Source organism: Vidua chalybeata, chromosome 8 (genome assembly GCF_026979565.1).
Source record: "Vidua chalybeata isolate OUT-0048 chromosome 8, bVidCha1 merged haplotype, whole genome shotgun sequence".
Lineage (NCBI taxonomy): Eukaryota > Metazoa > Chordata > Aves > Passeriformes > Viduidae > Vidua > Vidua chalybeata.
In genome coordinates, this window is record NC_071537.1 from 10,001,734 (window position 1) to 10,016,839 (window position 15,106).

Here is a 15,106-nt window from a genome sequence, read left to right on the forward strand (position 1 = left end):
CTTGAATCAACACAGATCATCAGCTTAGGCCTTACTCATGCTTCACCTATTAACTACAGAGCATTCGATTTGTCTTCAAGCTTCTCATTTAGCCAGATAAGTATCACTGGCACTACTGCATGTGTGTAGCAGAAGTGTTTTTTCCCCTCTTTCTGAGTGGAAAACGAAACAGCAAAATGCCACTCGCATCACTGCACTCATTAATAAGACTTCCACACCCGCACAGGTTACTTTTCCCGTGTTAGTTGTTCAGAGATGCGATCGCTTCTGGCACCCCACAAGCCCCTCGCTCCAGGCCTGCCGGGGGGGACCGCAGCAGCGGAACGGCGGCCGGGCAGGCGGCACACACCGCCTCGGGGCAAGCGACGGGAACTTCCCCGGCCCAGCTCCCGGGCGCGGAAGACGCCGGGGCGAACCCTCTGGAAACCGACACGAGCGGATTTTCGGGCAGAAAACTTCTGAGGGCAGCGAGGCCACTGCCAGTCGTTAGGGGAGTCCGTGTCCCTAACAGCGGGGACGGGCCCGCCGCCACCCGCACGGCGAAGCGAGACTCAGCCCCGCGGGGCACCGCTCGGCCACGGCCAGGGCCGGTGCCCGGCCGACCGTCCGCCCGCCCGGCTGTCAGTCTGGGCGCGGGGGGAGGGAAGGGGGGCACCGCCACCGGGGAGGGAGAACGACCCGCGCCTGCCCGCCCGCCCTCCCGGCGCGGCGGAACGCGGGGCGGCTCTTACTTGTGGAGGAGCTGGGGCAGGCTGGGCGGCGGCGGCGGCATCCCTCGGCTGGGGGCCCCGCTGCGGGCATCGCTCTCCGGCGGGTCAGCGCCGCGGGGAGCCGGGGCCTGGCTCATGGCAGCGGCGGAGACCATACGGGGCGGCCCCTGCGGCGGGAGGCGCGGGTGGCCGCGCAGCCCTCGGCCGCGGCGGCGGGAGGGAGGGTGGCAGAGAGAAGGGAGGGAGGGGGCAGAGGACCGGCCCTGGAGACAACCGCGCTCCCCCCGCGCCCCCCCGCCGGGCTGGCGACGGCGGGACAAGCAACCCCCTGCGACTGAGCCCGCCCTGCTGGAGGGCTGCGGCCACCGGCGGGGGCGGCCGGTGCTGCACGGAGCCCCAGAGGCGCTGGCCGAGCCGGAGGGAGGGGCGGGCGGAGCCCCCGGCCTGGCCTGGCCCGGCCCGGCCCCACCTGGGCGCCGGGCCCGTTCCCTCCCTCCTCTGCCCGCACCTGCCCGACGGGAGGGACCCACGCCCCGCGACAGCCCGGCGGCTCTGCCCTGTGTCCTAGCCGGGGCAGGGTAGCTCGGGCACACCTGTTCGGGGCAGGGTGGCTCGGGCGCACCTGGCCCTGCCCGGGATGGTCCCGGGGACCGCGCTTGGCAAAGTACAGGCTGTACAGCAAAGAGTGAGCAATGCCTTCACACTTCGGCAATAATTTACTGTCATCAAACGCCAAGGGCAAGGGGAAAAGCGTGTGTACTGTTCTAATCGCTCGCTGGTAGCGCCTCTGAAGAAATGTTATCAGTCCTTTATCAGACGTAGGCTCTGTCGGCTGATATAAAACGGGAGAGGAGTGTTCCCCAGCCAGTTAATAAACCTTCTCGAGTAACAAATCATCTCTACAGCTGGGCCCAACCACGTCTGAGCTTTTAATAAAGGACGTCGATCCTGGGCTTCCTGCTTCCAAATAATACGTACGTTAAGGGCGATCATGACCTACTCAGGAAGGCTTTACCTGCTGCTGTAATAACACAGCACTAAGGAATTGCTGCCTGATGATACAGTGTGACAAAAAACGTTTTACCTGCACACGTTTTGGTAGGAAATTTCAGATGACCGATGGAGCAGAAATTGCACTCTTGCATTAAACAAGTAGCACTGAGAATGTTTCTTCCAGCTCTCGCTCCCTTTGTAACGTTCTGTTTGTTAGAGAGGGACCATTTCAGTACTTGCTCCTGCACTACCTCTGCTTGCCACGCACCCTCCCCCCAGCACACACACACACGCACAAACACACCCCGAAGAAAGCAGAAACATCCTGGCTTCTTTGAAAAATTAATCCTAATTCAGGGGGAAGACAAATTTTGAAGGGGTCAGGTTCTCCTCTCCTGCACCTGGCACAGTCATTTACAAATATGTAGCCTTCTAAATGGGAGCAAAATGCCACCTCCGGTGACTGGAAAATTTTAAGTTAGTTGCATTAATCACGTACTTTACACTTTGCAGATGGAGAGCACCAACCAGGTGCAGGAGAGAATTGGGCCAGATTTCAGTTGCACAGTTGCTTAATGGTAATGTAACACTAAATGCACCTTCTAAAAATGAATAGCCATCAGTACTTGTTTAGACACATTGACTTACACTATGTTCTGAGAAATACAAAAAATGGAGCTTCACATCCTTTCCTACAAGGAAAAAAAAAATTTGCAAATTATGTGTTTTCTGGTTCAGTGAGGGCCAAGGGGTGGTCAGCACTGTGTAGCTACAAGATACAAAGGAAAAGTAAGGTCTCACAGACAGGTGAGGCAACTCATGGGAAAAAAAAGTTTAACATGTGGGACCATCTCTGCCCAAGGTTTAAAGAAAATCCAGGTGTCCACTGATAATCCACAGTGGCTTTGTGTGAATTTCCTGAGTAACAGTGAAAGCCCTTGAGACCAAGCAACAGCCAACTGCTGCCTGTAATTATTTGAGGAAGTGAAAGATGGTGACTCATGGCTCAGAGGGCAACAGGAGCACAGCTATGACACTAATGCATGGCCCTGGATTAGGAGGTGGATAGTCACAAGAACGTGTTACTTCGCACAGACGTATTACATCACTTGTAATAATGGATCAAGTGTGTTTTACTAGGCACTACTATTTCTGCACTTAATACATCCACTGTACAACTCAGCACTCAGTCTCAGCATGGGGTCCTAAAACTCTGCAAAGATTTTCTCCATTTATTTTAACAGTTCTCATCCCTGTGTCTGCTTCTTGTCAAGGTGGTTTTTGTTGTTGTTGTTGGTTTTTTGGTTTTTTTTTTTCTCTTTTTCTGTCATATCCCAGTGTTTGGCTTGGCATGATCTGGTGTGACAAAAGCACTGACTCTCACCATCAGCTGGTCCCTGCCTTACCATAATGCAGTAGCAAAGGCTCACTCAGAGGTTGTCCTACAGGGAAATAAGTGGGTGGGTGTGAGCAGGCACAGACTGACCATGTTCATGGACTCTCTTATTCAAGAAATCAATATAAGCAGTTTTCTGGCCAACCCTTACAGTATTTCTGGAGCACTGCCATAAGAGAGAAACAACAGTGGCTAGTCCAAAAAACACACTTTTAGGGTTTGGGTTTGGCAGTAGAACTGAACAAGAGCTAACAGCTCTACAAGTTCCTGTTCTCTTACATGAAACATAGTTATGCTCATGGAAAAAATCAGAGCTGTAGAATTTGGCTAGAGACATATTCTGTGTCTGTCAGCTAGTGGAGATTTTGTTAAAAATATTGGCAAAACACTGACTTTCCTGTTGCTGACTTTGTATGTATTAAATATCTATGATTTTAGATTAAAACTGTTGATTTTTTTAAAGTATCTGTGCCATGGGTATTAATGAGACCTTATGCAAAAAACACTCCTGGCTAATAATTTCAGCTGAGATTAATATGCTTACTGCATCTCCCAGTACAATTATATAATTCCCACCTCTTACAATGCCTTTTTGGAGTTTCCAGTTGTAGCAGTCTGCATGCTAAAACTGAAATCCTGATCTAACTGCTGTTCTAACTTGCATGAGGGTAAATCAGAAGCAGCTCTCTGGTGTAAATGAACTCACACACAGAATATTCCATTTTTAGGAGCAGATCAAGAAAGGCACAGGCAGAACCTGGAGAAAAAGAAAGGGATCATAAAGTAGGACAGTGATGGAGTCAGGCACACACAGACACTGTGTCCCCAAATAGTTCAGCATCAAATAACAAAACCAGCAATGATTTCATTGCTTTAAGAGCTTATTTAACTGTAGAGTTACACAGTAGCAAGGAAACACATCTAAGAATAAAAGATGTCAATCTGCCTATTACTCTGCCTAAGGCCTTTCTTGGTTCATGCCTAAATCTGTTATTCTGTGACCTGAAATTTAATCCTTGGAGAATTAATTGCCTTAATTTTAATCTTCTGAAAATTAATATATAATCAACTCTTCATTATCAGGGAAAATAAGCAGCTGGAAAAAAAAAAGAAATATGGAAAACCTAGATAATGTGAGTACGTCAGGGCCAGGGTTGGCCCAGCTGTGCATGTTGTGCCCGGGGGTAAATGTCCAGCTCACTTAAACAGCAATGAGCAGCACCAATTTAGGTACCACTGCATGTCTGACATGGTTTATTCCCAAAGCGGGTAAGGGACCCAGACTCAATGGAGAATAAACTCTGTTTTTTACTGTTACTACTCTGCACAGGTACTTCAATTCATATTTATAAAGTGTGATCTAGAGAGTGTTGTGACATTTCTGCAACAGCAATAGTCATTAAAATACAAACATGATTTCATGTAGAATGAGATGTCATCTCTGAAATAGGACTGAAGTAACACAAGTATCCAGTTGCAGGAATAAAAGACTTCATCTAGGAAGAATGGCTGCATCGTACTCCTTAACACACTATGGAGAGAGGTAGAAAAGCACTCTCTCACTCAACTTCCAAAACTAATGAAGGAAAATTCAGGTTAAAAAAAAATGAAAAAACACTTCAGTCAGTTTATGGTTATCAATGTATCAGGTTTTCCCAGGTTACCCTGAACCCTGTTTCTGGAGCTTGCTGTACATGTTTTCTTATTCTCTCCGATCATTGTTTGGATAGAGAAGCTGAAGACTGAAGCAGAAATTTCCAGTGCCTAGGTATGTGAAATTCGCCTTCTGGGTAAGTCTCTATTTACTTCTATTAGCTTCTCCTGAAAAATAGTTCAGTCAGCACCACTTTTGACTTTTTTCTTTTCAGTGATTTTCTTTTCACTGGATGTGAATGGCAACAGGTGGCCACAACCGGTAGGTTCTTTTGCAGTTACTCTGGCTTTATATTTTCCTGCACCTGTGTGGGCTCTGCTGCTCATGACTGCATGTCATTGAAAAGGTGGTGTTCAGAAATACTCAGGCTACATTTATAAAGGACCAGGTAAAATTTAGCTCTAGCCTGCAAGTTGCTTTATAAGCAAACAAACAAAATTTTCTTTCAATATTTTTGAAAGAACAAAGTTTCCTAATAGTTTGAAAGGAAAATACAGGGGAGATCTAGTCCTTTAGAATTAGATGGTTATAGAGCAGATGTTTTTATAGGAGAACAGAATCACCTGAAGAATTTGACTAAGCACATTAGGTTAGGAGCAAAATAATCAACCCATGAATAACCAGATAATGATGCTTACAAATGATTCACCAAGAGATACAGCCCTGGTTCCAGACTTCTGAAAGGTGAAAAACAAAACTCAGGAGCTGGACTGACTGGTGCAGTGTGCAGATCATGTGCTTTCAAGAGTCAAGCAGATCAAGATGCTAAAGAATAACCTTTGGAGATAAGCTATCAGACACTCAGTTATGGATAGCTGAGACTTTCAAATATGCTGGGGCAGCCAGCTAGTGAAAGGCAAACATCGCAGAATTTTAAGCCTGATGCGGAACAATGTGGAATAAACTAATGATGTCTTTTTGCAGGTACTGTGAGAAGCTGTGTATTCCCTCAGCACCTTGAGCCAGTGACAACATAATCCTCAATTCACATATTATAAATTTAGAAAATATTGGAATGTGCAACTGATCATACCTAGGAAGCATACACACTCTTTGATCCCAAAAGACTGGCTTATGTCATTAATGTCTTGTATCATGCTCTTTTCCAGCTGCAGAAATGGCAAATGTTTACCATTTTAGCTGTATTAAAGAACAGCAGAATGTAATTAAAGAAAATATAATGGAAACAGTAAAAAATGAATGTTAAACTACTCTGAGGAAAAAAAAAGGGCTTTTAAAAAAAATCCTTGATGTTACTCTCATCTTTTCTGATAACTGAAATATGCATGTTAATAACCTGACTTATCTTTCTGTGCCTTCACTATTACATACTTCCATTCATATAATGGTGTAACTGGTCTGCTTCCAGTCATCCTCACTTCTGGTTCTCATCCTTCATGGCCCCATAAGCACAAGAGAATTAACAATAATTGTTTATTTATTTGTTTACCCCACTCCTTTCTAATGTATGCATGGGGAGTTTTTCCTCTCGTTGCCAAAGTGGTAATTAATAACTATCACATTTTCACTATTAATAAAACTACTCATAATTAATATATTTTGTACAGATTTTACTTCAGTAATTTTTAATTTTAAAGATACTATATTAGAAGTAATATCCAGACCTTAAAAAGCTTAATTTTTCAAGCCTTTAAATACTAATTCTTCTTTATGTGTATGCAAGTTCAAAGGGTAGAAGCTGAAGGTGAAGTCTAAACTTAATGGTTTCTTTACCCATGGTAAAACACTGATTTTTGCATAACTGCTGAGTACCATTTGATAATGATAAATACTACTGACACACAAAGACAAACTGGGTATAAATTAGATTACAAAGTAGAGTCTTTTAATATTTTATACGAAGATAAGTGATTTATGGAAATCTGCTTAAGTAGAACAGCACCAAAGACTGCACAATTTACGCCCCTATAAATGACGTTTGGTTATAGTGAGGGTATGGTGGTCTGTTCTATGGCAAACAGACCCGTTCCTGGGACCTCTCACTTGTGAAAGATGTTCTGCAGGACTGAGTTTTTGACAGGCCACTTGTGCGAGCCCCGCCTGCTGGCACGAGCTGCCGAGGTGTCCTGGCTCTGGGAGGCTGCGGAGCTCGCGCAGAGCCAAGGCCAGAGCTGCACTGCCAGAGCTGCACTGCCTCCTGACGGAGCGAGGCACGGCTCCTTCCCCTTGTCCGCTGACAAATTGCACAGCTGTGGTGTTACATGTCAGCACTTGCAGTGCGGATCTCCGGAGACAAACCAGGAATGTTCTGCATGCCAGACAGTGGCGCTGAGCCATTACATTGAGACAACCTTCTTGAGGGAACCGTGGGCCCTGAGTGAACAAGAGTGGGGAATCCACTGACATTCTGACCTGCTGTCATGTAACCATAGGCAGTCTAGAGCAGTGAGGCCAGATCTACAGTTGAAAGAAGGCTTGCAAAAGTGTGCCAAATCCATGTAGCATTTACTGCATAGATACTACAGTGATTTCAAACAACTCTCATGGCATTTAGATAAGGTAGGTGAGACTATGTGTCGCTGAAGTCTGAGATATGCTTTCATCAACATTCATGGTGAGCCTGAAGTTATTTGATGATGTTTATCATCATCTGGAATACTTCCAGTGGAAAACATGATCTTGTTGATCTGGAATCTAACTCAGCTCCTGCAATCTATATATTCGGGGTAACAGTCAACAGAGAAATGCACATTGACATTTAATGCAGAGAAGCAAAGGACTCTGAAGTCACCTGAAATGATCTGCTCACCTGTTGAGGTCATCTTCTAAAATTAGCCTTTCAGTTTAGAACCTACAGTTCTTTTTTGTTTCACTGAACTACCACAGTTGCTAACCTTTCACTTGCTTCTTCCCGTTAGAAAATCTACAAGGACTTTTAAAGTAGTTTCCCTATTAGGAAGCTGAAGAATATGCAATACATAGGATTGTAACAAATTTTGTAAATGATTATCATAGGGACTGAAAAATGAAACAACAGTATTGAAAGAAAATTATCAAGGGAAAAAAACCCAAAATGTTATTATAACCATGGAGGAAAACACATAACTTATTACTGTGATGTCAAATTAGTTTATTGAAATGTGCCATCTAGGATAGGGAAATACTAAGAATAATATATGTTTTGACTTGAGCTCTGGAGGGCTTCTCCTTTATTACTTCCCATTTTAGTAGTGAATTTACCTCTTTCTTTATCAGCAACTTGTGAGGAAGGGCATAGAAAACAAAAAGCAAAGATAAATATTTGGGTAAAAAGAAACATGAATTAAAGAGCAATAACTCGTGCTCACAGGTAACACAGCAAAAGCTCCACCATCACAGAAAATAATCTTAAAAGAGAACTAGTAGCATACTGTAGATGAGGCTACAAGAAGATGAATGCATAGCTTCTTGGAAACCTTCAGTCACAGCTGGTATGAGTAGTCTGCTGTCAAACTAGAAAGGCGTATAATTTGGAAATCTGGAGGGGTTAATTCCCTTTCCTATACTGTTATTCAACAGTCTGGGTAACGGAACAGATCACACGTCTGAAATGTGCATGTGGGGTAAAGTGCTATAGGCAAATTGGATCTGAGAACAAGTCTTCAGAACAATTTGGAAAGATCAGAGAAACTGTGAAGAACACAGGATTCAGCTGAGGAAGGACAGGTGTTAAGTCCTGTACTTAGGAAAGGAAAATATTGTCTGGGAAAGTACAGGATGGGGAATGACTAGACAGAAAACAGTTGTTCTGAACAAGACTTGCGGGTATTACAGAGGATCACAGCTGAACATGAGTCAACAACATCATGCAAGGAAGGCATCCATCAAACTAAGTTATATAAATAGGAGTTTTGTCTGATGTAATTCTCTTTTTTTTTTTTTTTGGTGGTGATAAGGCCTCAGTAAGAACACTACATCACTCTGGCAGTGGTACTTTCACTAGGAAATGGATTGAAAAATTCAGAAAGGATAGGACTAACCAAAAGCCTACAAAAGAAGAGTCACCAAAAAAAGGATGATGGAAAGGGCATTGCTCAGTCTAGAAATGAAAAGACTGAAAGCAGAAAATAACATTTAAAGAAAATGGAATACATTGGTTTTGATCCCCAAGGTGAAGAAAAGAGAGGAAAGCGGACTTGAGTCACAGCAAGAGAAGTTCAGATTAAATCTGCTAGTCACAAATGAGAGAATATACCAATTTTTGAAACACCTGACATAGCAGCTTGAAAATAGGTTGCACAAACCATCTGTCAGGAATGAGTCAAACATGATCCAACTTTGGGGCAGGACGCCTGGGTGTCCCATTAGGCATGATTATTGAAGCAAGCAAACTCTGGAATGGCAATGAAAAATCCATTGGAAAGCAAGAAGTGCAAAAGTTAATATAACTTATGTAGTCTGCAGGTCCAGCAAGTCTTCATAGTCCCTACAGGTCCATGGTTCAGGTGGCTTGAAGATGGCAAACAATTTATATTAATAAAAGGCATGACCATGCATCTAAAGAGGGTCTTGAAAGTGATACAGTCAAAGTAAAGAAGAAGAAAAGGATGTTTTCTTAGGGAGAGAGACAGAAGCAGAGATCACACAAACATTTTGAATGTTTGTATTTGTTCCTAGTGAAAGGGAAGTCATACAGTGTCTCTAAGGAATGAATGCATCATTCTCCCAGACACAGAAGCCATTGCAAACACAGGCCCTAAACAGAAAATAATGTTTCACACATGGAGTGTCCCTTAAATTCAGCTCTATCCAGGAAACCCTGAACCAGAGCCTCAGGAAATCTTAGTTTAACTGATGCTTGTTTAAATCCAAGTTATTAAATATTTTGGCTGGCTAATAGGCAGTTCAAGTAAAAGTCTTGAAGAAGACATGTCTCTACATACAAAATATAAAATAAATACGATCATATCAGGATAGTTTGCACTTAAAGAATCCTGTCTGAAAACTCAGATGCTTTAATCCACTCATAAACGCAGGCCCTTTTCCCTCCACTGTTAAAAAAAGATGTATGATGAGACTGTGGCTAGCAATCCCAGGGTGAAAGAAGTGGCAAAGCCTCACCCATCAGTCACAGTCCACAAAGCTTTTACTTGGACTGCCCTTGGCTGTGATAGCACATCATTACTAATCTTCCAAACCTTGCGCACATACAATCTGGAATGCAAGGACTACATGCAGTCTGCAAACAGACCAAAGCAAAGCCATTTGATTACTTCATGCTCGGGATACAAGAAAAAACAAAAACAGCCTTCAGCCAGGAAAAGGCTAAAGCCTAAAGTCTACCTAAAATCTCATATGAAATTAATTCTGATTTCTGGAAATGCTCATTTCTGGAAACAGTGGTGGCAGTGGTCTCCTTGAACCAAAGAACACATAATCCATCTTAGGCACTGAAAGCTCCCTTACCTTTCACAGTTCACAGAGAAATACATTTGGTTGGAGTTACAATATATAGGCTACTCAATTTATTTTTTTTTTCTTAAACAGGGCACTTTCGGGACAAAAAGCTATAAAAAAGAAAAAGAAGCTTTTAAAATCACATCTTTCCTCTTCCTTTTTTTCCCTTTCCACTTGTTTTTTCATAGAGAACTTGACATGTCACTTAGTTTTTTTTTTCCAGTAAGTTGATCAATTATCAAAAAATATGTAGCCTCAGGCAAACTTTATCAATCAACTCATGCTGAATAGCCTAGGAGAAAGGTAATACTCCTGAAAGAATTACATAATTTCTCTTAACTTTTCTCACAAGCAAGTTGTGTCCTTACCCTCTCAGTTTCAAGAGACACTAAAACTGTAAGCAGAGGCACAGACATTGCAAGTGAGGTCACATGCTTGAAAGAGGCAAGAAAACATCTCAGAACCCCCGTGATTAAAAAAAAAAAATCCCATTGATATGGACAGGCAGAAGGAAGGTAAGACACAATCCAAAGGGAAAGATATATAAACCTGAGTAGTTCCAGTTCAATAAAATTCTAAGTAATTGAAAAAAAATCCTTAGTAAAGAGAAATGTCAGGAAAGTTCAAATTCCTCTGCCTTTTCAGAGGATGAGGTTGAACTGCATGTTCCCATCTCTCCAAAGTTACCTTAATTTCCAGTCTTCTGAGTTTCTGGGACTGGTCTCTTTCTTTTGTATGGAAGTTACTTTAGCTAATATAAATATATAACAGGCAAAGCAGCAGGAATTCAATTAAAATGCAAGTTACCTCTCCCTAAGTCTGACTTTGGTGCAGGTTTCACAAGATCAGTGATTATTTTTCTTTCTCTTTTTTTTTTTTTTTTTTTTTTTTGGAGTAAACGTGTAAGCATAAAATGAATTCCTTCAATTCTCAAAATATTGACATAAAAGTTGGTTTGGGTTAAGCATAAACAAAATGGAATTTGAACAATGATCAGAAGCAGTTATTTGGCTGAAATGTTTGCTTCCAGATGAGCTTTTTTAATATCTCCAGCTAAACTGTCTGTCCTTTCCTAGGATATTATTAGAGGGCAAATTATTAAAAGTCCAACTCTTAAGTGAATGGCCCATACAGGGATTGAATCCACAACCTTGGTGTTATTAACACCATGCTCTGACCATCTGAGCTGATGTCATTTCAGACGGCTAAGGCTCCATCCCACAGAGTACTGCCCAGCTCCTTTGCTTGCAGTGCCTTCTTCACTGCACCAAAAACACTGCTAGAGCTTGTGAGGGGTTAGAGCAGCCAGAGAGACCTGGCCCATTGGGTCTGAAGGGTCCAGAACTCACCAGGAACCTCCATCACCTTAAGGGAATGGCCCCAGTTACACAAATTATAGACAGCTCTGCCATTCTCCAGGCAGTGAGAATAGATCCTCTTTCCATCCACATAAAGGCTGGATAACAAAATATGTAAATGATACAATAAATTGCTTAACAGTAACATATTCTTTCTTTGAGGTATCTGCTTCATTATTCCAGCTCGTGGTGAGTTTATGCTGGGAAACATGAGGATTGGTGGCCTGTGAAAAACTAATCTGACTAATCAAAACTAATCTGACTACAGATGCTGTTTATAGATCCTAAATGCTTAATCCTAATATTTTAAATATTTTTAAATAATCTGGACAACATCCTACAACTGTAAGCACCACAGGTTAAATACAGATCATTATTTTTTTTACATTAGCAGCTCATAACACATTTCTGAAAAGAGCCCTAGTGTGAGGCTGCACAGGGAACCTTTCACACTCTCTTCACTTGGAGCAATCCCATTACAATATCTGGCCCCCTTTCTGGATATGGCTTTGAATTACTTACTTTGAGCCATTCAAATATTTGTGGTAGACCTGGGTGTTGAAAGTAGCTCTCACAAGGGCTGATCCAGAGCTTATTTAAGTCAACAGAAGTCTTTCAAATTGATTTCAATTAACTTCTGAGCAGGTTCTGAATCTCAGGGCACTGCCCTTGCTGTGGCAGCATGCTTTTTATACTGCTCATTTTATACACCTATCATATTTCTTCCAACAATTCTTTCCAAATTAAATTGCCTTAGGGTGCAAGGGAACATTTCAGAGAGATGAGGGACTGTAAGCTATCTTATTCTCATTGAAATCAATGTGACTTGAATACCTATCTGCAATGTGTACCATTTAAAATTTTCCACTTAATCAAGCCATACCTTTCTGCAATGCCTTTCTCCATTTTTATCTCTTTTCTTTTCTGTGGATCACTTTTGCAGTCTTTTCTGATGTATAACAGGAAGATGACAGGAGATCTTAGCACAGATGGACAATAGACATTGCTGAGCGATTGATACATGAAAAATCTGTCTGGAAAAGTACAGTTACAAAAGAAAAAGATGTATTAAAAATGAATGAAATTGGTTATTAGTTCAGTTAAGATGTGATCCTCTGATTCCAGTAGCACACCAAGAAAAAAAAAAGCTGGCCTGCTGCCATGATAAAATAGGCCTATCATTTTCCAGTGGTTTAAATATGGGTCAAAATATTTAATCAGACAATATTAATTTATTTTAGTATTCCCTGGGGAAACCCAGGGTGACTTTAACAGAGAACTCCTTCTAGCTTTTGAAACAAATAAGAAATGGAAGGACATCCACTGTGATTTATTTTCTCTGGATGATCAGTGGAGAAATTGGATACGCATGACACATTCATTTAGTCCTCACTTCCCTTTGATGATTAGGGCTGAATTTTCATTCTGGTATATGGGGATTTGTGTGTGTCACTCCAAACAACAAGTGTCATACATCTAAGTCCAAATGTAACTTTCTAAGAGTGAAGTTCAGAGACAAGAATCTCCAGTGTAAGTGGCCAAAATACAATATCATAATAGCATGCAAGTAATACTTATGCTCTAACTATGCTCTGAGCCTCACAAAGGCTTGGCTGAATTTGAAATTAAGATCCTTTCCCTAGCTTTGGTGGAAAAGCACATTGGAAATATGTGCAGGCATCAACCTAATTAAATCTATAAAAATTGATTAGCCATTTCAAAACATCTGTTACTTGGTCCTTTGCACACTATTGCAAATAACCTCAATAATGAGGTGTGACCAATTGCTTTATAGTAGGAGAATTGCAGCCTCAGGCAAGAGGCCTAGCTGTAGCTCAAAGTGATTGCAGTGAAATGCTGGGTCTGTGTAGTTAGGTGCTGGAATTTCATTTGTTTATAACAATCATTTGTTTATTAATATAAACTTTTAACAGAACATCAGAATTAGACAGAAAGTTGAGCAACAGTTTTTCCAACAAAATCCTTTACCCTTTGGGAATACTTGGCCTTCACACCAAACAAAAGAAATTCTATGAAACTAAGCTAATGGAATGAAGAAAAGAAAGCTATATAGTGGATTATAAATGTTTGTAATTGCTTCCTGCAAACCTAGAGGCAATTTGAAAGGCTATTGCTGTGGCATAATATTTTCCAGTTTCCATTCAGTCCCAATGTCAAGTGATACAAGCAGTAAAACTCTCCCTCACCTTCCCCTGTAAGACTATTCCATACATCACATTGTGAGCAAGTTTTATTTTTGGACTGTGATGAACACCTCACAAGATCAGGCCAGTAGCAAGGCACCAAGCACGTGGTGGTGATGCATCACATGGATTCAAAAACACTGCCTTCCACCACTGCAGCACCGGCTGTACTCATTGAAATGAACACATCATTAAGAACACAGCCCAATTGCATTACTGTTTAAGACTTAAAAGAAATATAATCCTCACTAAATAATCACACTGCACTCAGATACTAAACATCTGGTGAATCTATTTTAAGATTAGACATGCAGCACCTCTGGACAGGTCTCAGTACTACAGGAATCAGATGCAAGTGCTCACAACCTCACATGCACTGCGAGAATGAGAAAGGCTGACCTTGAATGTGATGAGCTGTACCCAGCAAAAGAGAGGTGGCAACAGTAAGCAACTCAAACTTTGAGGATGCAGCAGCTGTGCAGCTGCCTCAGCTTCATTTGCAGATAACTGTCCTTGACTCAGCTCAGGAGAGGAAGCTGATACACTCAGTATCTGAAACACCCCAAGTCTTCTGTGTACATGTATTTTATGTGTAAATCTGGAGAAGGGAAAATAAAAGCAGCATTAAAAATATAACTTTTTGGTATCCAAGGCTTTATTTTCAAGAAAACTGAGCAATTTTACTCAGGTGGAAAAATGCCATGGCTTTATTTCAGCTGGGAAGCTTAAAAGGAATTGCTTATGGGAAGTGAGAGAAGAGCAAAAGTTTTTAATAGTCATTGTCATGCAGAAGGAGTGAAACAGAGAAAACATTCTCTTCTTTTATTCCTCCTTTCATAATTCCAGGCATTAGTGTTTGAAAACCTTGGCAGTGGAAGCTCCTGTGCCAGCAGGAAGCCCAGACTACAGTCACTGAGAAAACTTAAGTCTGATAATCCTCACACAAAATTTCCGTGCTGGGCATTTAATATTGTAATTTCCAGTCCACACAGATAAACCTGTGCTGGAAGAATGACTTAAAACAAACCCATTCCTACTGAATGGGCTGTTTCAGCTCCAATTCTGCATACTAGATTGCATAATACACTCAGGGAGGCTTTTCTCAGCATCTTCACTGAATATTCCACTACAGTGGAAACTGTAGTACTAACAGCCTATGCTCAACAGCAAGGGATGGGCAGACCTACAAACTGATGACAAATGCACTGTGTGGCTGCAGGCCATCCCCCAGGCTGCTCTCAATCTCTATTTGTCCTCCCACAACCCAAACTATTTTCCTGACAGTCTAAGCAGTGGGTGAAAGGTCTTTTCCTCTCACCAGTCCAGCTCAAGGGATACAAGACAGGATTTTGCTGCTATAAATAGGGCTCCTTTAAATGAGCAACAAATAATTA

General features: G+C 42.1%; 1 protein-coding gene and 1 long non-coding RNA gene across 11 annotated transcripts in view; both read right to left on the reverse strand.

Moving 5' to 3' along the window:
- Positions 1 to 15,106, reverse strand: part of RBM20 (RNA binding motif protein 20) — a 124,080-nt gene that overhangs the window by 97,670 nt on the left and 11,304 nt on the right. For 8 of the 10 annotated variants that reach the window (XM_053948901.1, XM_053948904.1, XM_053948898.1 and 5 more), the window contains 2 exons: positions 14,112 to 14,310; positions 12,392 to 12,542 (listed from right to left, as the gene is read on the reverse strand). In XM_053948901.1, coding sequence (XP_053804876.1) covers positions 12,392 to 12,531 — 140 coding nt within the window. In that variant the 5' untranslated portion in view covers positions 12,532 to 12,542; positions 14,112 to 14,310. The remainder of the gene's footprint in view (positions 1 to 12,391; positions 12,543 to 14,111; positions 14,311 to 15,106) is intronic. The other 2 variants (XM_053948902.1, XM_053948903.1) reach the window with 2 other exon arrangements.
- On the reverse strand, positions 1,397 to 10,254 carry LOC128791334 (uncharacterized). The gene is made up of 5 exons (XR_008432029.1): positions 10,160 to 10,254; positions 3,676 to 3,856; positions 2,352 to 2,395; positions 1,795 to 1,909; positions 1,397 to 1,667 (listed from the first exon to the last, which is right to left on the reverse strand). It is a non-coding gene; the product is annotated as an uncharacterized LOC128791334 (long non-coding RNA).